The 24,713-nt window shown below is 29.4% G+C and overlaps 2 protein-coding genes across 2 annotated transcripts; both read right to left on the bottom strand.

Annotated features, from left to right (window-relative positions):
- Positions 1–8,782: 8,782 nt before the first annotated feature.
- On the bottom strand, positions 8,783–11,238 carry LOC114121441 (uncharacterized). The gene is made up of 7 exons (XM_027983781.2): positions 10,811–11,238; positions 10,599–10,730; positions 10,302–10,516; positions 10,029–10,215; positions 9,613–9,942; positions 9,192–9,532; positions 8,783–9,054 (listed from the first exon to the last, which is right to left on the bottom strand). The coding sequence occupies exons 1-7, from the start codon at positions 11,095–11,097 to the stop codon at positions 8,909–8,911; spliced, it is 1,638 nt and encodes a 545-aa protein (XP_027839582.2). The 5' UTR covers positions 11,098–11,238; the 3' UTR covers positions 8,783–8,908.
- An 8,163-nt stretch (positions 11,239–19,401) lies between these two features.
- LOC126555477 (uncharacterized) lies at positions 19,402–20,092 on the bottom strand. The gene is made up of 3 exons (XM_050210399.1): positions 19,857–20,092; positions 19,602–19,782; positions 19,402–19,523 (listed from the first exon to the last, which is right to left on the bottom strand). Exons 1-3 carry the CDS (start codon positions 20,070–20,072, stop codon positions 19,408–19,410), a joined length of 513 nt encoding a protein of 170 aa, XP_050066356.1. The 5' UTR covers positions 20,073–20,092; the 3' UTR covers positions 19,402–19,407.
- Positions 20,093–24,713: the final 4,621 nt, after the last annotated feature.

Genomic DNA, 24,713 nt, shown 5'->3' with positions numbered 1-24,713 from the left:
ACATACTACATAGGTGCAGTGGTATGTTTACAGGAGGTGATCCGAAAGATATATCATGTTTTAGATCCATACTTTGATTTTGAATGAAATTTATTTAATATTATTATTTGTATATTGTTTGGGCCTCTTCTTCTGTTTTAATAATATTGTAGCCTATAGTAGTGGAGCTTGCTTAATTGTAAATATCAGTTTGCGTTGGTATTTAAAGCTTGATAATACTACACAAAAATCAAATTATAATTATAATTTGGTCTCCATATTATGTTTTTTTATAAATTATTTATAACTATAGATTTATACAAATTATTATAAGTTTATGCTTCAATAATTTCCAAATGCTAAACTGAATATTATGCTCAGTAAAAAAATTTGTGAATCGATATTTTTAGAAACGTCACGAGTCATATTTTTTTTTTTTTTTGAAATTGAGATATTAGTAAAAACGTATATACCTACTATAATAGTCATATCATGTGTTTTTGAGTGAAAAAACCGACTTTATAGGTGTAGTATTATTAGTAAGTGTATGATATATTTTAATAAGTACTTTTTCTTAAATTAATTTATTTTTCAAAAATATTTATATTATACAGTTTTTATCAATTATCCAAAAGTTTTAAATAATTGACTCATGACGTTTTTGCAATCATCGGATTCATATATATATATTATATATATATTATATTAGTACCTATGTTAAGAATTTCCTCATGTATGAGAATAATTTTTTTCGTTTATCAAGTTGTGTAGTGTGTATTTACATTGTACATTTTATGAATACAGCAATTAACTAAAATTAATCGCTGAAGAAAAGTCCGTTTTAAAAAAAGTTTGACAAAAAGTCCGGATTCAGTTTTTATAGTCGGACAAAAATTCTTAGCACATTATTTAGTTTCTAACAAAAACTCGGAAAATACAAAATATTCTTTATAACTAATATTTTTTTTTCTATTTTCTTATTCTTATTATTTCGTATAACTAAAAAAAATAAAACGGAAATCTACTACCTATAGTTAATTACCTATATATTATATTATATTAAATATCTCTTAGATCGTATATGATCTAAATTCTAAGATATATCTATCGCTATGATATGTGGCTGTATGTCTACATGTTAGCTACCATAAAATTATATTATGTACCTACAAGCAATAATCAATATTACCATGATTATTATAAAAAAGAACAAAAATTATATAGATCTAGATTCTAGATAAATATATGTATATTAAAATACCTATTAAAATTGATTAAAATGGATAATAAATTATACAATTATAAATGAAAATTTAATAGAATAATTTGTATTTTCGGACTTTTTGTTTGTCCGACACTAAACATATTATGTTCGGACTTTTTTTCCATAGACTTTTTGACTGATTACCAATTAAAAAGTACTCGTATATTACGATTTTCGTGTTAAACAATAATAAATACCTATAATAGTTAAATATAAATAAAGCTCTTTAATTTTAGATTCTGAACGTTTTTTTTTGATTCCATAAAATATTTAGCATTTGATTATTGAATATTACTGTAATAATTATTTATATTAAACATTTAGATCAGTCAATTTTGCTGGTTAATTGAATGGATAATATTATTGCCGTATGAATGTGGCTTAAATTTGTATATCAATAGGTTAGTGTAAACTTGGTTAAGTCACAAATCTGAAATAGAGGGATTGATAGTTGTCTAACAACTTATATTATATCATAATATGTATTTATATCCATGTGTTTTCTATAAAAATAATTTAATTAAAAATATTTTTATACCGTTTAATGAAGTAGGTAATAAAATATATTTGAGAGTAATGAACTTATATTAATTAAGTGAATTTATAACAATTACTCATAATACTAAAGTATGACACTAGTTTTTATTAAAAACATAAGAACGTGTGTAGAACAAAAAACAGTTTATGTTTTTTTGTCTTACTAAGTCATGTTTGAAAAAAATATTAACACATTTTTTATCATAATCAAATAACAATAAATTACAAAATTATATTATTGAATTTATTATTCATTAATCAAATCAATATTCTAATTACTTTTCTTGGTAGTAAAATAACATTAATTTGTTTAAAGAACGATTTATTCATAAGAAATGTAAACAAAACAAAATTAATTTTAAAGTTTATTTTTCAATGTTCCTTTTTACATATTTTACTTATTAGATACTATGAGTAGGAGATATTATTTAATATTTTAATTGTACCTAATTTTTAAAATATTAGATATATTTATTATTTATTAAGAGGACGCTACCCATGGATTTGTTGTCTCCGTCTTACACACACCCGATATAGCAAAATTTCGTTCACTAGTTTCAATAGTGTGCTGTTAGTTTTGATATTAGATTAAATTGACCTATTATCAAACTTTTAGGTAAGAACATGATCTGTGCTTTTGGCGATTTTTCAATTTTTTCAAGCATACTATGAGCAAGTATGCAGTGAAATATCACAAATTAAAAATGCTCATATCCCGCTTGAAAATTAAACTATAGAATAGAAGCCAACGCTTAAACACAGATAATGTTATTATATAAAAATTGTATAATTGGTCAATTTACTCCAATATCAAAATTAACAGCCCACTATTGAAACTAGTGAACGAAATTTTGGTATGTCGGGTGTGTGTATGACGGAGACAACAAATGCACGGGTAGCATCCTCTTAAAAAAATAACTACTTTATTTAATAAAGTAAAATGAATAAATTAGGAATCTATTATGTATTTGTATATTAATTGTAAATGTCAAATATGTTAAGGTTGTGTCCTTACACTCTATCATATTATAATAGCGGTGCTACTAAAATTCAGGTGTTTTTATTAAATATTTCTTTTTGGTAACATTCATAATTTTGTTTTGATCATTTTCGTTTTTTCTCGATTCATTTATTGGATTTCTGTGATTGTGACTTGTGTTAAGGTAATTTTCAAGTTAATTATTTTATAATATTATATACTCTAATTATCAGCTAATTTTGTATTTTTTTTTGTTTGACAGAGGTAGCAGTTGTTGTTGTTTTTTTTTTTTTTTTAAACTTTTAGTATTAAGGTTTTTTTTTAGCTGTAAGTTTATTTTTAATTATTATTTTTGTCTTATATATATATATATATATATTTTTTTTTTTCATAAAATGGGACGTCCGAGTAAACGTACACAAAATAAAAAAGAAGCAATACAAATATCACGCGAAAACATTGTTCTTCATTTGCAAGAACTTGAAAAGGATAAATTGAGAAAACAATTAAGCCGTGCGTCTGATGATATTGTTGCTACAAATCAAAGAAAATTGTTAAATTTAAAAAGTACAATAAAACGATTGAAAGACCCAGTTTTAAAGAAAGTTAATCAAATCGCCAGTCGTAAGAACAGGTCGAAGCGACTGCAAGATCCGGAGTTTAAAAAAGCCAACCAGATCGCCAGTCGTAAGAGCATGTTGAAACGACTGCAAGATCCGGATATTAAAAAAGCCAACCAGATCGCCAGTCGTAAGAGCATGTTGAAACGACTGCAAGATCCGGAGTTTAAAAAAGCCAACCAGATCGCCAGTCGTAAGAGCATGTTGAAACGACTGCAAGATCCGGATGTTAAAAAAGCTAACCAGATCGCCAGTCGTAAGAGCATGTTGAAACGACTGCAAGATCCGGATGTTAAAAAAGCTAACCAGATCGCCAGTCGTAAGAGCATGTTGAAACGATTGCAAGATCCAGTTATAAAAAATGCAAACAAGGTTGCCAGTGTGAAGAACAGATTGAAACGAATGGAAAATCCAGTTTTCAAAAAAACATATCAAATTCAAAATGTTCGAAACATGAGAAAGCGAAGATTACCATCAGATAGTAGCCTATGTCAAAATGTATCTACTAAAAAGAAAACACCAAATTCAATATCTTATAAAAAAAGAGAACGGCAAAAATTAAATGAAACTAGGCAGAAGGAAGATGTTTTGATATCTGAATATATTTTGAAAAGGTCTCAAGGTTTATCAGAAAAATGTTATTCGTGTCATAGATTATGTTTCCCATCCAGTGTCAATAAATGCAACTCTGATATCTTCAGTCGATTGGGGATGTCAATTCCAAGTGATGCCAAGAATACTGTGACGATATGTTCCAGTTGTCTTCCACATATAAAAAAATCCAAAGTTCCTCCGTTGTACATAGGAAATGGTTATGAGTTAAACAGTGTTCCGTCTTCAGTTACGCAATTAAATCAAATAGAAAAGCAAATGGTTTCCCTTAGATTACCGTTTATGAAAATATTCAAATGTTTTCGCAGTGATGGACAGCTGAAAATTAAAGGTAACGTTATCAATGTTCCAATAGATCTGACTAAGACTACATCTATTTTGTCAAGGTGTGCTGAAAATTTAGCTGCAGTTAAGATGATGAAGGTAAAATTAAAAAGAAAATGGTGCTTTAAACAGCATTATCTTTATCAAAATGTCAGACCATCATTAGTAGTATTAGCATTGAATGATTTGATTAAAAAACCTCTATATAAAGATGCTGTAATAGACAAAGATTGGCTGGCGCATGTGTCAGAAACAACAAAAAGTTTAGAAAACAGCTCGGATCACGAAAGTGAAGAAACAGACGAAGAAGACACAAATATTGAACCAATCAATCCGGGATCAATGGACACGATGATTGAAAACTGTGATTTTGTTTCTTTTGCACCAGGCGAAGGCATGAAATCGTTATCTATTCTTATTGATGACCATGCAGAGGAAAAAGCTTTTCCTGATTTATTTGGTGGGCATCCACGTACAAATAAATCACCTTTAAAAAATTACTCAAAAGTAGTAAGGTCTGAACTGCTGAATGTAGATCGAAGGTTTGCATCGGACTCATCTAACTTGATTTTAAATGCAAAGTATTAGTTCAAAAACTCATTGCAAGCAATGTGCAAATTGTTTTACGAAAAAACGAAAAAGGAAACACAACTGCGAATGACGTAGCAAATCCAGCTGTTCTAAACAAAATTATAGATAACGATCAAGAATACCGAATGTTACACAACGTACAAAATTCACCTTCATATCTTGCAGCGATGAGAAAAAATGTTTTTGCCATGGTGCGTCAAGAAGGTCAACCGACATTATTCTTAACATTTAGCCCTAGTGAATCAACTTGGACTGATCTGTTAAAGATTTTGTATAAAACTGCGTTACTCCAAAACGTTGTCTGATGATACTGTCCTAACTTATGCAAAAATCAGATTTAATTCGACGAGACCCAGCTGTTTGTGCTACTTATTTTGATCATAGGTTTAGAGCACTCTTTAAATTGATCAAGTCCAAAAATGTTATTTCAAAGAACACAGTGTGAAACATTTCTTTTATCGTGTCGAATATCAACATAGGGGCAGTCCACATGTACACATGCTATTGTGGTTAGACAATGCACCTGTTTTCGATCCAGCCAAACCAGAAACTTTTGGTGCATGTGTAACACTTATCAACAAATACATTACGTGTATGGTAGACGATGGCAGTCCGGCCCATGAGTATTTGCATAAAAATACTCATAGCCATACACACACTTGTTACAGAACTGACAAAGACAAACAAATGAAAAAGTGTCGCTTCAACATACCATATCCGCCAATGAATGAAACCTGTATATTGACTCCGCTAACAGAAGACATAAGTAATCCGATCACAAGAAAAATTCGTATACTACAATATGAAAAACTTCTGTAATACCTCAGGGACTTCAAGGACAGTGATTCATCTTCAGATCCAACATTAGTAGACATTTTACAAAAATTGTCAATTAAAGATGTTAATGAATATAAATCCATTATTCGAACTGTTATCAGACGGCCAACAGTTTTTCTAAAACGTACAATAAAACAAGGAATGGTTTCTGGATTCAATGAAAAATTATTTCCGTTATGGCAATCTAACATGGATATACAGTTCATATTGGACGTTTATTCTTGTGTTAGATATGTAATCGAGTATATTGGAAAAAGCCAACGTGGAATATCAAAACTAATGAGAGACATTGTCGAAAATCTTAAGTCTTCTACTGATTTATCAGTTAACAAACAACTGAAAAAAATAGCGTCAACTTTTTCAGGGAGTCAAGAAATCTCTGCACAGGAAGCAGTGTACACTTGCTTAGGTATGAAGCAATGCAATACTTCAACTGGGTATATATTTATAAACACTAGCTGTTCGCGCCAAAAGCTAATCGCTTATCGTCGCGCCGATGTGCTCGACGATGCCGTCCTATCTCTCTCCCGTCTCCTACACTCCACTCCGTCCTTTATGTTAATTGTTTAATTATTATAATAGTATTGTTATCTGTATATTTATTCTCTTTGTCTCTTATTATATTATTTAATTATTGGTCGGCCTTTTTCCGCAGATGTTTATTATCATATTTCTTTTATTTTGTTATCTTGTCTCATATTACTGATGTCACTTATTATTATTATTGTTGTTATTATTCTGCGGCCAACACCCTTTTTTTTGTATTATTATTATTGTTTTTTTTTACGTACCTTTTATGTACGTTTTCCGTTTCTTGTTGTTTTGTTAGTCGCATTGAGCGCAATAACGTACTTTACAAATTATTATTATTATTCCGTGATTTATCCCTCACGGACTGTCTTTACTGTGAAGACTCAAATAAACACCCTCATACCACGACCCACTTCGTAAGTTTCTTCACCATATCACCACCTCATCCATTCATTCACCATAGCCAGCGTCCTCCGAGTACTGTGCGACGCGACTTCACCACCACGGCAGTACCACCATTGAGAGCGTTACCGCGTAAGACCGCCAGCACCCACTGTGGGTTGTGTGAGAGGCCGCCCCGGTCGTCCAGTTGTACCCTTCACCAGCCAACCAGTCACCAGCCCACCACCACCTGCCTTAGTTATAAGTAGTTTTTTAAGTTGCCTCATTGATAGTTCCCCCCTGTGGTCATTGCACCAGACCGGATCGACCACAGGGCCCCTCAGCCCTAAATAAATAAATTGTACCATCCTACTTACCTTGCTTTCTCACATACATATATTTCTCTCCAGTTCCAGTAACCTAACCATGGCGCGATGAAAAAATTGATTTGTTAGATATTAACTGTAAACAAGTGTATGAAACAAACATTGATCAAATAAAAAAGTTAAACAGTTTAATAAAGTAGAAGAAACCCAATTAGACGATAATGAAATCCAAATAGAAGGAGAACAAGGCCGAAACAATAATCAGCTTGTAGACGATGAAGATTGGGTACCAGACGATGTACTAATAAACGATGTTGGAGATTATGTTGAAAATACCAATACATCAGATGTAGATTCACCTAAAGATGATGGGATAAGATAATAGTGCACTTGATAGACAATGAACAGTTTAAAGACTTAATCGGATGTCTAAACGACGGTCAACGCCAACTCTTATATCATACAACTAATGTCATAAGAAGTCAATTGTGGGGAAAAGATCATCCTGCGATGAAGGTATTTGTCACTGGACCAGCGGGAGCTGGAAAGTCAATGCTTATACGTGCATTAGCACAATCTGTAATTCGGATAGCAAATCTTAGACCAGATATAGATGATCTGTCACTTCCTCCCGTATTGCTGACAGCACCAACAGGTAAAGCTGCATATGGAATAAAAGGATTAACACTTCATTCCGCATTCAAATTACCATTGAATCAATTTGCCGGATTGTTACCAAAGTTAAGTTCAGATATTTCAAATACCACTACGTTGTCAGTTTGCCAATGTAAAACTTTTGATAATTGATGAAATTTCTATGGTTGGCATAAAAACACTGGGATACATGATCAACGATTGAGGTCTATATTAAGAATAAATAAACCATTTGGGGACATAAATGTAATAGTGTTTGGCGATTTCTTTCAATTAGCACCGGTATTAGCAACACCATGTACGATAGTTTTGAAGAAATATTGTCTACATTTCCAAGTGCTGTAGAAATGTTATCGATTAAATCTATTTGGGAAACATTCAAGTTTTATGAATTGACTGAAATAATGCGCCAAAAAGATGACAAACAATTTGCAATGATGTTAACAAAGTTGGCCAGAGGACAGTTGGAGGAAGCTGATGTAAAATATTTTCAAAATCTTATAACCCACCTAGACATTACTTTTCAACCACAAGTAATGCATCTTTGGGCTACTAATAACGAAGTCGACGAAATGAACAGGAGAGTGCTTAACTCTATGAATCAAGTTAGTTTCATATCCGAAGCCATTGATACGTCTGCAAAACGATCAGATATTGAATCTGCCAAGAAACTGCCACGACAAAAGACTATGGGTTTAGCTTTAAGGTTAGTTTTAAGGCGATTGGGTACCGGCTATAATCAAGGAGTTGTAGGTAGGCAATTTCTGGTTTTTCACTGTTACGCGTTGTCGTTGTGTGCGTAGTAAGTGAACATTAGTGTGAGTGTTGTTATCTTACACCCTCCCTCCACGACCGCATGCCATGGCCCGAACAATTCATCGATGTCAATGAAAACAATAATAATAAATAATAACCGGTTTTTCGTTTTCCGCGGATTCTAATAAATTGTCGCGATCGTGCGTTGCATAATATGGGTCATCGGCCGTGGGGCAATGATATACATTGACGTATTTACGTCCGTGGTACAATATAAAACAATTTATTTACGATTATAAAAGACATTTTTGTCTGAAGTAATAATTAACCCCAGTAATTCAAATGTAAGTTTTTTTTAACACTTTATTTGAGCATATTATTATGACGGTATCAAAAACTTCAATTTTTTTTTTACAAAATATGGTTCATATTACTCAAAAAGTATTTATATAAATGTATAAGTCATTTACATCAATATTATTTTGTATACTGATATTAAACATTAGTAAAAAAAATATTATAAACCAGTCCGTAAAGGAAGTCCTCTGTCAAACCGTGAATCAATTAGTTCAGGTAGCAAGCACTCCATGTAAAATTTTACTAAACGAGGCTCGATTTTCATCCAAAATTCATCATTTTTTGTAATTTTATCAACAATCATCCCTAGTGTAAAATAATTAAATTGTTAATATTATTTTACTCAGCCCTGGCAAACAAAATACCGGCCAACGCCAGGTCAGGACAGCAAGTAATATTATAAAATCTAAAATAAATAATAATAATATAAAACTTTATAATACCTTTAGGTGTCCATACAACAAAGTAACAATATTTTCTTTCGGTTATGTGTAATTGCCCTTGTATTTGATAATAATAATCATGAGAAGTTTTTAATTTTAACTCGCCATCAATAAAATTCATAAAGCTTAACTTTTTATTTTCAAAAGCTTCTTGAGGTGTAAAATCTTTTATTGACGCTGGACATTTAATTTCTACAATAGAATTACTGTCAATCAAACCGTTCGGGCTAGCTGCTAAAAATGTTGATTTTTTATCAACAAACAGACCACATGATAGAATGTTTACTCCTAATTTTATTTCCAAAGATTCTTTGGCTAACGGTTCATTTTGAATGCCATACCTAAATGAAAAAAAAAAAATTTACAAGTCATTATTACCAAAATTGATTTTTAAGAGTTAAAAATGTAATAATTAATATACCTTGTAGCTGAATTTCCACGAAACAACTCATAGAGAATATATTTTACTGCATTTGCACGGGAAGTTGTGTCTCTGAGTTTTGCGACTTTACCAAAATTAGATGCCGTGAGTCTTATTTTTCGTTCTCGTCGCCATTCATAGCTTTTTGATTGGTCCACTGTATTTCGTTCTAAAAGTTGTAACTGTTTAGAAGAGAGTTTTAACTTTTCTAAGAAACCGTCTTTTTTTGTTTCATATTCATTATATGGCATATCAATTATTTCACTCTCAGTGTGAACGGCTCCATAGTCTTCATCTGGCTCTTGTAAAGTGTTTCTTTTGGTTGAATTTCTATAAAAAATTTGAACTATTAACTTCATATTATAGTTTTGTAGGTATATGCCTAACAAAAATGTTTAGAAATTAGTCAAACAAACCTTGCAGACTGGCCAAAAAGTGATCTTCGTTGAGTAGATTTATTTCGTGACTCGATATTTCTTTTTATAAATTTTTTTGTGTATATTCCTGGGCTGTAGTTAGTAGCTTTTTTATGGAGGTGTCTAATATAACTTGGTCCATAGTTATATGCAGCTACAGCAGTAGCACAGCGAGTCTGATATGAACCTAAAAAGTAAAAACAATAAATTTAATACAAATAATTGTAAAAATGCATAGGTATTTCATTTAAAAATTAAAGAAAATGTTTATACCTCTTAAAGAAAAGTTGACTCGTTTACCACCTGTATACTTAGCTACAATACTATTGTAATTTTCTACACAATTATTGTTTACAAAACAAATTAAACTTTCACTATGGTGAGAAACAAGATTTTTTGCTGAAATTATATCTTGCCACAGACCACATTGTTCCATTTCAGGAATTAGATTCATTTCACCTGGTTTGACGACTCCAGAACAAAAATAACTAAACATTAAAAAATGTCATTTATAATTTTTAATTTTTAGTTTATAATTTATAAATCAATTTAAATTTGACTTTTAAATACCTAGCGCATTTATCATGACAACCAAAAACATGATATGGTCCATTATCTATATCTTCTTTTAAAAGTGCAACTTTATAATTTATAGGACAATCCATTTGCATACGATGTTTAATAGCGTTTGTTACAGCAGATCTAGCAACAGATATTGAATACGTAAATAGTAGAGATTTTTTAAAGTAACAAATTAATTAAAAAATAAATGAAGTGATTACCTCAGTTTTAATCGCTTATCTTTTAAGTTTGTTCTTAGTAATCCTGGTACAACACTACCGCTTGAGCTCTTACGTTTAGTCGCTATATCCACTAGTCTATTTAGATAATTTCGGAGTATATGGTTGGCACATTCAATCTTTTTTACATCTAAGTTATTACCATAGGGTTTGGCTAACATTATTTTTTTCAAAACACTGGAATCTCCATCCCCAATAAGTTTGTGGTAAATTATATTGTGCATTGGAATACTCTGTCGAAAACCCTCAACTATTATATCAGCTTCCATGGCTGTACTAGTACCATTCCAATTTTTGTAACACAAATGTTCAGGTGCGTCTTTATTATTAGTACAAGATTTTTGACAAATACTGCAATATTTATTGCGAACTCCAATAAACAATACCTTTTTTGTTCGATAACCTACAATACATGCCTAAAAAAATTAACAGTATTAAAGTTATAAAAAAATGTCTCTTAAGTCTGAAATGTTTAGATATTATGACTTTTATTATACATTTTAGTAAATTTTACAATAATGCACCTACATATTTAACATTGACAGAAATTATTTTCTTTAAAAATTATTTATTATTTACTTCATGTATATAATACTTACAACACCAGATGCTGCGTTGTAATTACGTTTATAAGATCGTTTCGACCAGGCACCATCTGCCACAACAGTGATCATAGGAATACCATCACTATTTATGTCACCATTTTCAATAGCAAGTCTTGCTTCTTCCTTGCCAGCCAGCTCAATACATTCCCACGCTGTATTTTCAGTTTGTTTGGATAAAAACTGATGGTATTTTTGATAAGACTTATTACTCATACATGGCATATCTAATATGGATGAAAATTGTTCTAAATTTGTAAATCCTTAACCAGTATTTACTGTTGCAGTAACAATTGCAGCGTTAATAGACAAAGATTGACTTATGTCTGGTGGTTCGGAAAATATTACTTCTTTTTTTCTGCATAAGTTGCATTGAAAATGAAATTCAGAAAAAAAGCCCTTTTTTATTTCTGATTTAAAGACAAGATTTTGAATACTACAATTAAATGGTTCGTGTTTAATTGATTGTAAACTATTCAAAAAGTAGTCAACATTAATAATTCTTCGACCACTAAGAAAATTTCTAAAATGATAAAGACAAATTGAATTAAATTGCTATCATGTAAATTCATTTTGTACTACAATAAACAAATATACTTGGTCCCAATAGTATTGTAAATATTAACCATACCAAATAGTATTTGTTCAAAAACCCTTTGGACATATAGACTATATAATTCAGGGCTTGAAACCGATTTTGAATACCAGTTAAAACCGTTAAAATCCGAAATCGAAAAAAATTAATCATTAGTTATTACTGGTAATGTAAACGAAAATTAAAAATCGGAAAAAATAAATACCGATAACCGAAACCGTAATCAAAATTGGGAAAATATTTTCGGTTTCAAGCCCTAATATAATAATTTTAATAGAAATTTACAAACTTGTTATTCTCTTCGTCTGAATTATTGAGTAAAGGCAATTTAAGGTTGTAACTATCACAACTATCATTCACGAGGGTTTCTGGTGATAATGGTAAACAATCGTTTTCAAAACTATCATCAACAAGTTTTCTAAATTATGAGAGTAAAAATTAGTTTTCAACCATTACAATATAATATCTACATATTTAATTTTAAGTCAGTAATAGTATTAGTTGTACTGAGCAATTTGTTCACATAGGTATATAATATCTGGTAGGCCAAAATAAACCCACGGACAAAAAGCCATTAATCTGGTTTCGTATGGTATATTTGTCTGAAGTTGTTGATTATATTTTAACAACACAACGGCATTTAAAAATTTAAAGTTTTTTCCAAAAATTAATTCAACCTACTGTATTACTCATAGGTAGTAAAATAAATTACTTTTACAGCAATAATATCATATTATATTCTTTGATACTATTGGCTGATGGACGGTCTTCGCTCAGAATCATTTTTCGTATGCAATGATTTATCGTTGAATTTAAATTTAATAAATCCTGTACAGTCTTCCTCCCCCCACTCAACAACTTCTGTACAGCAGAGCTGTATATACTTAACCTACCTTTTTTTTAGCGATGAATACTAACATTTTTATACATTTTTAACAAGAAAAATGATTAGCCAATATTCGTAATTTTGTCAATATTTGAACTTCAAACTGCCGAAAATTTCAAGTTACTTTTTGAATAGAAACAGATATCTAAAATTGTTTGAAGCTAAATTTTTATTTTACGCTATTTCATAAAAAATTTAATTTACAGACTCTTTAAACTAAATTTTTCGCATAATGACGCTCAAGTTTTTTTACAGTTATTTATAAAGAAAAACTTATCGAGAATCTTTCGTTAAATTTTCTTACCTTAGGGATTAACTATTAAATTTTTTATTAATTTTCAACTACAAAATAACTTGCTCACTTTCGCGGTTTTTATATATTTCGTAACTATTTGAACTTAAAACACTTATAAGAAAAAAATTTGTGACTTACAATTTTTTTTAAATTGTTATAAGTACAACTTATGAGAAAATTATTTGTAAAAAAATACTTTATAAGTTACATCTTTTTGTATGTTATTACTTATTATAGCCATCAATAATATATAGGCACTTAGCATGTTAGTATCTATAACTTCTACGTTCTAAAACTGTTATTTCACAATGACTAATATCCCATAACTGTTTTACTTACCTCGTGACAGTTGGAAGTTCTATATTGTTTTCATTTATCGTAACATTTTCAGATACTGGTAAATGTGTATTTTCCTGTTACAATTAAAATAAAAGAATACTAAATAATTTTCAATTTTTAGAATATTATTATTATTATAAATTATATATATTTTTTTTATAATTACCTGATCATTGCAGCTATTATTTATATCACTTTTTTTCTTAATTAATTGTAAATTTTTAATTCGATATTTTTTTGTCCTAGGTGCACTTAGCTTGCATCTAGTTTTTTGCCCAAAACGCCAGTCTTTACCCATTTTGTCAAAAAATAAAAAAAAATAACTCAAAACACTACTAACTTACAGACAACTTTGCTGATCGGCGCTTAGTGTTGAAATGAAATGTCTAATGATTTATAAATCATAGCACATAGGTGATAGGTAGTATATTATTTCTTTTTGAAATATACATGGGTTGTACATATTATTATAATATATATAATTTTGGAAATAATCATTATTATTGTTGCCCATTAGTATTATTTTTCTATACCTATCCAGTAACTCTTATCGGCTAAGTATTTCCGAGAATCACTGTCGCGCCGCGTCGGGCAGCCGGCGAATGTAATTCTCGCACGCGCACGCACAAGTCAATAAATCGCAAGAAACGAAATATATTCTTGTGTGCATAACCTATAAAAACTACTAAAAGCGGTAGTAAATTAAACATACTTCCTGAAGTTCGATTGTAATTTCGAAAAAAGGGTTGAATTCCTGAGCTTCTAAACTATGCTTTGTAGGAACCACTTTTTTGATTTAAAGCCAGATGTTCCCAAAATAAATACAAATGTAATGCAATTATTTCATGAGATTTTTAAAAAAAATATCTTAATTTTATGGTTTTTTAAAATTGAAAATTGAAAATCGACTTCCTAGAAAGCGTAGTTAATTTGTCAAAGAATTCATACATGTATTAAAAGTTAAAATCGGACATTCGGAAGTATGTGTAATTTACCACCGCTTATTGGTCTAAAACGTACGAAAAATACGTGTGATGCGATCCCCTTAAAAGAAACAGCTAAATACATGGTGATAGCAAACATTTCAACCGAAGACGGCATAGTGAACGGTGCAATCGGAGAACTCATGCAAATAAACAAAGGACAGACTGCAGGAGGTAAAGAAGTTGCAAAAAGAGTTTGAATCAAGTTTGATGAGTCAGATGTGGGGTCACTAACCAGACAGAAGATAAAAAACAAACTAAAACCCGAAGGCGAACACACAGATGATATGTGCAAGTGGACACCAATTGAAATTATAAAATTAGAATTTCAACTCGGTAATGCAGAACACCATAAAGTAACTAGAATGCAATTGCCCTTAGTGGAAGCTTTGGCATTGACGGTACACAAAAGTCAAGGTGCCACATATCAATCTGTAGCATTTCATATACCCCAAAAATTCTTGAAGTGCAATATGTTATATGTAGGATGTAGTCGAGCAACTTCTGCTCAAGGTTTGCGTATAGATTACTTTCCTGCAAAGCCACCAAAACCTTCTGCAAAAGTTGAACATGAAATGTGCAGACTCAGGACACCAAGTTGTGCTCTTTTTCCGCGCTTTTCTAGAATTATGACACACAACATGCCACTCTCCTGCATGTCACACAATATAAGGTCTTTAAAAAAATATGAAGCTCACATTAATGCGGATATCGTTCTTTTACAATCTAAAATAATGTTCTTCAAGAAAACTGGTTCAAAAACATTCAAAATCATCTGACACATATACCATTAAGAACCATACTGAATGCTGTAGAATAGACAGTATACATGCAAATGGTAAAAGTGGTTCAATTTGTTTTGTTGGAGAATCCATTAATCATAAAGAAATAATCTGCAGCACAACATTGCTTCAAGATCAAAAGAAAAAGACACACTTAGAAGCAATTGAAGTCATCATTGAAAATATTACCTATATTGGGATATATTCATCGCCAAATTTTCCTGTACAGAAGCTTTGTGATTTCATTGAAACGGTAGCTTCCACCAAAAACAATGTTATCTTTATTGGTGATTTCAATGTAAACTTCAACAAACCGCCAAAACAACTAGTTCAAATATTAAAACATTTCAATTACAAAATATTGGTTGACGGTATTACTACAGATCACGGAACAACCATTGACAATGTCATTACAAATGTTGACATTGCAGCTTTGGTGTACGAGTCCCTCATAAGTGATCACAGACCTATTCTGGTTATGGACATAGATACTTCAAAGAAATAGAAAAATATTCTGAGACTGTTGATGACCAAATTGTACAAGAAGAAGTCAAAAACAATTTTATTAAACCAAACGTTCCTGTAATCGATGGATTTCCTGTAGAAAATCCAAAAAATCGATTAAATCAACTAAGGTCCTGAATAATAATAATAAGTTGGACGATATTGAGTTTATACAAGTTGATAGTGACACTATTTTGGTTCCAGAAACTAAAACTAAATCAACCAAAATAGTTGATTATAATACCGTAATTAATGATATTCAATTTATTCAGGTCAATAGTAATACTCTCAAAGTTCCAGAAAATGCAACATAAGGTCAGATTCATTATTAGAAACAATAAGTGATAATGCAACTATGTCAAAAAATCCAAAAACAATAAAAATATCAAGTATTAAGAATAAAGTTGACATAACATCAAGTAGTATATTTTGTGGCTTTACTAACATTGATGGTGTATCATGTTATGCTAATTCTGTCATACAGGTTCTTTTTAATTGCCAATCTCTTGTAAATGAAATTCGCAATAATCAACTCGGACCAACACTTCAACATAGCTTACACGAATACAAGTAACAGTGGGTCATGTGATACTCGAACAATCAGAGAATATTTGGACAACGAGACAATATTATATACTCTGCAACAGCAACAGCAACAAGATTGTATAGAATTTTTAGAAGCACTTATGGACCGTAGTAGACCTACATTTGAATCTTTATTTGGATTCGAGAATTGTATACCATTCGTTGCAATACTTGTAATCATACAACGGCCAACCATGCACCTACAAGTTTGATTATACATTTTGAGATTCCACAGCACAGATCACAAACTTTGCAAACATTATTTTCAACAAATCAAAATGTTTGGAATACATTAAATGACTACAAATGCAATAATTGTAATAACATCGGAGGTTCTGAAGATAAACATCAGATAATAGAGGCAAATGAGTATAGTATATAGTAATTCAACTAAAACTATTTATTCCAACATTTGTAAATGGTCAATTTGTTCCCAAAAAGATAACAGATCTAAAACTTAGTGGCGTACCCACCTCTATTTTGGAAATTGCTGGAGCACAATACAAAACTCAAGCTGCAATATTACATATGGGAGAAAACACGAGCTCTGGCCATTACATTGCATACCTGAGACAAGGAACTTCCAATTGGATTTGCGCTAATGACACAACAGTTGCAGAAAAAAGATGGCCAAACAACAGCAAGGATGTATATGTTATCATTCTAAAAAGATTGTAAAAATATTCTCCAATTGGTAAAAAAACATAACACAGCTAAAAATAAATTATAAACTTAACCTGTATACAATCTGACTGTTATTGGATTAAAAAAGGAACGTGTAAACCGCCAACTATTCACTTAGGTACATAATAATATGTATAAGTTGCCAGTCCAAGCCTGGATAAAAAGTGTGAGGGCACTAACCTTATAATAATTGTTATTTTTTAACATAAGCAGAAACCTAGATTTTATTTTTATTTAATAATATTGAACTATTTATTATTATCCTCACTTCTGACCTTAATACCTTATACTATGTATGTTTGTATTCAATCCTCCAAATACAAACTACAATTTTAAGTGTGCGGTCTTAAGATTATCAACATTTATTATGTATTCGCCTAGGATCATAACATATTTTAATAACTTATAGAATATCAGTTCTACAGCAAATCCTATCTTCCACTGTTAAGTATTTAGATGACTTAAGCCTGTATAATAAGATGTTATTTTCCATACATAATTTAAATTGTTTAGGACATGATATTTTTAATTTTGTGCCAAGTAAATAATTATAATATACAGTGACTAAAAATAAATAATCAGATTTTATTTAAATTTATTTATTTAATACTTCATATTATTTTACATTGTACATTTCACTATGATAAACGAATACTAACAATTTATTGAATATATTATAATACATATAATACATTAAAGGAAAAAGTAAATATTTAAAAAGCTACTTATTATATATGTTAATACTAATTCATTACATTAAATTTGTTATTTTTTACAGATTCAAAATATTTAATCAATTTAACGGTTAAAAGTACATGAATCTTTCAATGGCCTTCATTCGGTTTAACAGTTCAAACATTTTTATTAGTTGATATTGTTGATGTACTAAGAACTATGAATCTTATAAAGAATTTATCATTACACAATGTGCTGTGTGATACGAAACTTTTACACAATCTGTATCTATTGAACTTAAAATTAAACAATGTATTAATCCACTGTTAATTTTATGAAATATAATAAAATATAAAAAAATTCTTTATTAAATGATTTAATTTGAATTATTAATATTGTGAATAGTCCATAGTAATCTAGTCAAATTTATTTGCAATACCTCTATACTAAAGTCTACCAGTTGAGAGGCAAATAACAATTTGTACTACAGTTCACTGAGTATAACATCAGCTGAGCTTGGTTACACTATAATAATATGCACATTTGATGATACAGATCAGCCATTAGTAATATCTAAACAATAAACAAAATACATGATTATAAGTAAATATTAAGTAATTTAATGTGATAGGTACTTATTAAACTTACATTAATGAAATCTTTAGGAAATAGCTCGTCTTGATGTTAATATGTAATTGTTACACAAGGAATCAACACGACGTAGAATCATATTAATTTAAAACGATTACAATTAATACAATATGGTTAATTCATAATAGAAATACAATTTTAAAACCGTAATCAACCAACAATGTCAATATACGGAATATAAACAAAACATAAAATATCACAGATATAGATAAAGTTTATTATCTATACCAGCAGCTGCAAGGTTTATAGATTATAATCTATAAACCTTGTCTGTGTACAATATTATATGTGATTATATGGTATACCAGGTATATCTATGATAATATAAGGTATTATGAATTATCATAGATATTATCTATGTGAATTATGATAACTACCTACATCCCGCATAGCACTAGAATTACCCAAGGAGATCCCCGGTAATCCGGAACTGGAGTATTGGGTAAGTAATGGGAAATCCAATACTACTCCCGTTATATTCCTAATGTCCTGTCCTGTGACAATCCTACTTCGGATAACCTTGGCATATAATGTTTAGGCATTCCTAGGATACTATTTTCAGTCCGAAATCAATCCTATGGTTATCCAATAGGCATTGCCCATTCATAGGTAGGATTAAATTATAATTAATATGTATTATATTTAATTGTATTATATATATGATAAGCTACGAAGACTTCAATCCTAATATTTAATAATTTGGGGGTTTTTGAAAATGTTTGCTCCTCATTTTTTGGCTACCGGCCCACCAAGATTTTTTCAGTAGCTCGCCGGTTCAATCTGGGCCCACTATAGGACATAATTTGGTTAAATTTCAAAAAACTAGCTTTAGACAACATTGAGTAATCAACAATAAACCAATTGGGAGCTGTAAAAATTAATAATAATAATCATAATATATATAATTTTTATTAGAATAAATTATATATAAATTAAAAAAAAAAACTTTATGACTGTAAGTATCTTAAGAACAATTAACAATTTTAAAATAAAACTTCTTAGGCATTAGCCTCTTTTCTTTTCATCCTTTCTTTTGAATGGCGTAGCCAACTACTAGTTGTTTTAATAACAATATCATCCATATAGTTATTGGGAAATTTCTTTCTTCCAGTTTCTATGAAATTATTTTATGAATATTATATTATTATATACAATTTAACTATTTATAATAAAAACTAATTATTATACTCACCACAAATAACACGAAATAATTTTAATGTTTTTATTGACAGTTTAGGTTCATTTCCAAAACATTTATTTATTTTACCGGTTATTGTGATATTTGTTCCTAAAGAGTTTGTAAATAAATTGTCCAAACAGATTTTTACAAAAGTACCAATATCTGATCCTCCATACATCGAAATAATTTTTGACTGCAATTTACACGAATTAAATATATTTATACAATAAAATTCAGTAAGTAAATATTAGTTTAAAGTTATTTTACCAAGTATTGGTAAAATGAATCATCATTAAGAAGGCCTTCAATATAATCCAGATCGTCATTGTCTTTTAATGGAAATTTTTTGTAATGGATAGAATGTTCATTTTCAAGTGACTTATCAGGGCAATTATTACCATTGGCTGCTAATTGATTAAATATACGCTCTTGGTTAGAGATGATTCGACAATTCTGGGCTTTAATTTCAAAAATATTTTTCATCAATACACTAAATTGCTTCATCTTTATCCCTACAAATATATCAAAATAAATAAATATAAAACATTAACTAACAAGATTTAGTTAGAGTTGACTGAAATCAGTATGACAGCACATTATAATATAGTAGTATAATTAAAATACGTTATTTTGTTACTTTTGTTCACTGGAGATGGTGATTCTTCTGTGAATAAATTATGACATGCTGCACGTTTTGATGTACTTGAAGTTTCCAGAGTGTTTGTTGTGACTATAAAATTATTTTGTGTAAAATTTATAAACAGTTAGATTAGGTACATTAAAATTTTAAATTGTATTAAGTTACTTTTGTTCACTGGAGAAGGTGATTCGTCAGAAAATATACCATGAGTTGACCGTTTAACTGAACCAATAGTTTTTGCATCTTTACTATTGTTTGTTTCTTTCATACAATTTTAAAACAAATTATTAGTTTTGTAAGACATTTATAGCGATGTTATTAAGAGGATGTTATACTTGCATGTGTTCTCTGTTGTAATATAAATAAAAGCATATGAAATTTTCAAGATAATATTCTTACCTTTAAATTTGACAATAGGTAAATTTACTCTAATATTAAAGCTAATATCACAAAATATGTTCAGCTGAACACAAATTTGCTAAGATGTGCGTTAGTACAACAGATACAACACATGTACCATAATATGTCCTCTTAAATTTATTTGTTTACTTCTGTTCACTGGAGAAGGTGATTTGTCTGTGAATAAAGTACGACATGCTGCACGTTTAAATTAATTTTTAGATAGAACAGTAATTGAAGTTTCCCGAGTGTTTTTTGTTGCTATAAAACTATTTTGTGTAAAATTCATAAATAGTTAGACTACATTTAAATATTATTAGGTTACGTTTGTTCACTGGAGAAGGTGATTCGTCAGAAAATATACTATGAGTTGAGCGTTTAACTAAGCCAATGGTTTTTCCATCTTTACTAATGTTTGTTTCTTTCATGCAATTTTAAAACAAATTATTAGTTTTGTAAGACATTTATAGTGATGTTATTACATTTATTTGATTACTTCTGTTCACTGGTGATGGTGATTTGTCTGTGAATAAAGTATGACATGCTGCACGTTTAGATGAATTTTCAGATAGAACAGTACTTGAAGTTCCTAGAGTTTTAATTTTTCCTATAAACAGATTTTGTATAAAATTTACATTTTTATAAAAAAAAGTTTCAGTACATTTAAATTTTATTAAATTACTTTTGTTTAATTGAGAAAATGGTTCTTGAAATATACTAGGTGAAGGTATATCAGGAAACAACATTACGGCTTGTAGTGGCATCTAAAATATAATATGAATTATTATTAGTCTTTAGAATGGATATTACTATAGAAGAACCCATATTTATGAATAATAATAAAAAAAACAATACCTTTCTGTGAAAAAGTAATAGATTTGTTCTGATCAGGACTATAATTATTTTTTTGCTCTTATTTGTCTTTGAGATTTAGCCAATGTTTCAATCTCAGTATCGCATTCAGAATAGTTGAATTGTATAACTGTTGATAGTTTTTCAAATGCTCTTTCAAAACTGTCTATAATAGTGGGTACAACAGAAAATGATATTATTAGTTAATTAAAATAACATTTAAAAATTATTAAAAACTAATATAATATTGAGCTTACCACTTGAGCCTAAAATTTTGTTAATTGACCAAACTGGCCAAAAATCTGTGGGATTTGTCATGTTTTTCACAGATTTATTATACTGGTTTTCAGTATGAACATCTGTACCCGGTCTTGGTAATTTACAAGAATATTTTTCATCATTTTTATTTTGAAACAACCAAGTCTTTGGAATACACTGGACCCTACTATCTTCAAATTCCACAATCAAATAATTACTAAAAATATTAAACATAATAATTATTTGTAAAATTGTATCAAAGACTAAACTAATAGGATTTAAAATATATACAAATGGAATTTTCCTGATTTCCACAATTATAATTACTTTTAACTATACAATATACATATTTTAATATGTTTAACATAATTTTAATTTAATTTAAATGTTAAGACACAGTTTATTGTTCCTAAATTATCATCAAATTTATTTTTAATAAAACAATGACAATTACAAAATATACTTAAGTTAATGTAAAAAATTAAATGCTAAGTAATAAAAATAACACCATATAACACATCAAATTTTAAATCAAAAAAATATTTCTTTATTCAGTGTGATGTAGTGGAACTACAGCCATTCTGGTTGAATCCAAACATATCGGAAAAGAGAAGTACTTGAATTCAATATCTTTTACTGGCCATGTCATAAATTCAGATAAGTCATCTACTTCATAAATGCCCAAAATGGATGATGGACATGGTAACTTATAAAGATCAGATCTTTTAAGGTATTCTTTACCAATAATAACAAATAAACCATCAATATCTTTTAAGGCTATGTTGAAAATTTTAATTATTTTATTCCCTTTGACACAGCAACAGTCATTTTTGTTGTCATTTACTATGAAAGTCATATCATTAAATATTAATTTTTTGTATTGAGAGTTGGTACACCCTTGAAGTAAAGGACCATTCATGTGTGGGTTATTAAAGATGATTTGTTTAGATGTATTGATGTCACTTGAATTGGACAACTTATTAAAATTATTTAAAGCAGTTGATTCTGCGTATCTTCGAACTATTTGTTGCAAAGGTTTGTCTTCTTTGTGTATTTTTTTCTTCAAATGCCCTAAATAACTTTCAAATTTAAATATGCTAAAATAATCTAGAGAACCATAATTTTCAACATCATCGACTAAATGAAGTAAACCATGGATATTATAACTAATATTATGTTTACCATAAATTATTCCAAATTGTTTAACAAAACATTCTATAAGATTCTTTGCATAATTTAACCATTTTTGTTGGTAACAGTATCGTTTTGAACATAATATTGATACAGCCACATGCAATGTAATAAAGTTTTCATAAACTTCATTACTTAGTATATTTTTAAAATAAATGGCCCAGAGTATAATAATAATTGGCGGTATTTGTGGCTTTCCATTTTTTAACATAATTTAATGATCTAGGTTTTCGTTGAAATTCTATAGGAACACAGTTTTTAATCAAATGTATTAATGTCGATGATATCAATTGCACATTACGGAAAGGTAATCGTATTCTAAGATCACCAAAATTCCACATCAACAATAATTTTTTCACAATGCCTAGACAAACCAGATGTTGATAGTCAAGTGGAACTTGACTGAAAAGACCAAACCTAGGAATATTTTCAAGTGGGCTTGTTCCTTGATGATAGTCTTCATCCTCATGATCAGCAAAACTCTTATCTGATCGTTTTTGACCAATGTAATCTGTAAAACATACTCTTCTCTCCGAGTAATCACCAACAATATTGCATTTGGTGCAACTTGAATAACCTGTATGATACTTAATATTTAAAACCATAGCTTTGGCTGGAGCATCAGCACAAAAACCTTTAATAGAAAAACTATAAGTTTTTCCTAAATAATTTATTCCAAAATGTGTCAAATTAGATGCCTCTACAACAAAACCTTCTAAAAAGGCAAATGTATCAGAAGGTTTTTTATTTCCATGGTATAATCCTATCAAAAACACATAGTTGGTTTTATAAATTAATCCTAAAATTGGCCATAATTCACTTGAACCAGATTTTGGAACCGGTATTCCATCAATATTAAACAAAATTTCTATAGCATAATTTGGTACGTTTGAATAGATTTTTAAATATTCCAATATCCCTTGTTCTATTCCTAAATTGGAATAGAAACCCGGTTCAACTCGTCTAATATCAGTGGATCTTGGGGTGTTCAAGAGAGTACGAGAATCTAATGGTAAGCCATATGTAACATTTAAACCATAGTTAGAAAACCCATGAAGAAGATTATTTTAAGAACTTGCATTGATATTTTCCTGAACTGCCCAACTTCTCAAAAAGTTTTTGAAGCTAATTACTTGATCTTTTTTATGATGTATAACATGAATTGACGAGGCATTCAAGTTTTGATTTTGAATAACATTAACTTCCAGATTTAAATTTGAAGTATTAGATAAAACTGAATTTGAGTATGAATTTTCTAAAATATTTGAAGCAATTGAACTTGTATTAAAATTATGAACAGTTTCTGGAGTAATATTGTATGATATCGGATCAGAATTATGAGTTCGATGTATTGTTTTATAATCAGTGAACTTAACTTCATTTTCAACTTGTAATAATTCTCTAACTATTCGTCGGCGACGTTGACGAGTTGTTATGTCATTTACATTTTTTCTATAAATTAAAGCAACACATTTTTATAGAATTTTGAGAATAATTTAATTGGTTGTCTTATTAAATATTTCACATTTAATAAATAATTAGTATAATCATTGTGTTGAACCTACTATGCCGTTAAAATAATTAAAGTAGTAACTGATCAGTGTCCTGCACACAGGATTATAAAAAAACTACACTGAATTATTAGATCTCAATTTTTCATTTAAGTAATTTTTTAAGTTTTTAATTTATTGAAATGTTAACTATTAGCTTATTCAGCTTATCATTAAACACTATATAAATACTATATAAAGACTATATAATATGAACTTTTTAGATCTAAATAA

Source organism: Aphis gossypii, unplaced genomic scaffold (genome assembly GCF_020184175.1).
Source record: "Aphis gossypii isolate Hap1 unplaced genomic scaffold, ASM2018417v2 Contig00869, whole genome shotgun sequence".
Taxonomy (NCBI): domain Eukaryota; kingdom Metazoa; phylum Arthropoda; class Insecta; order Hemiptera; family Aphididae; genus Aphis; species Aphis gossypii.
The sequence above is the reverse complement of the archived record's forward strand: the minus strand, read 5'-3'. Positions and strand labels throughout refer to the sequence as shown.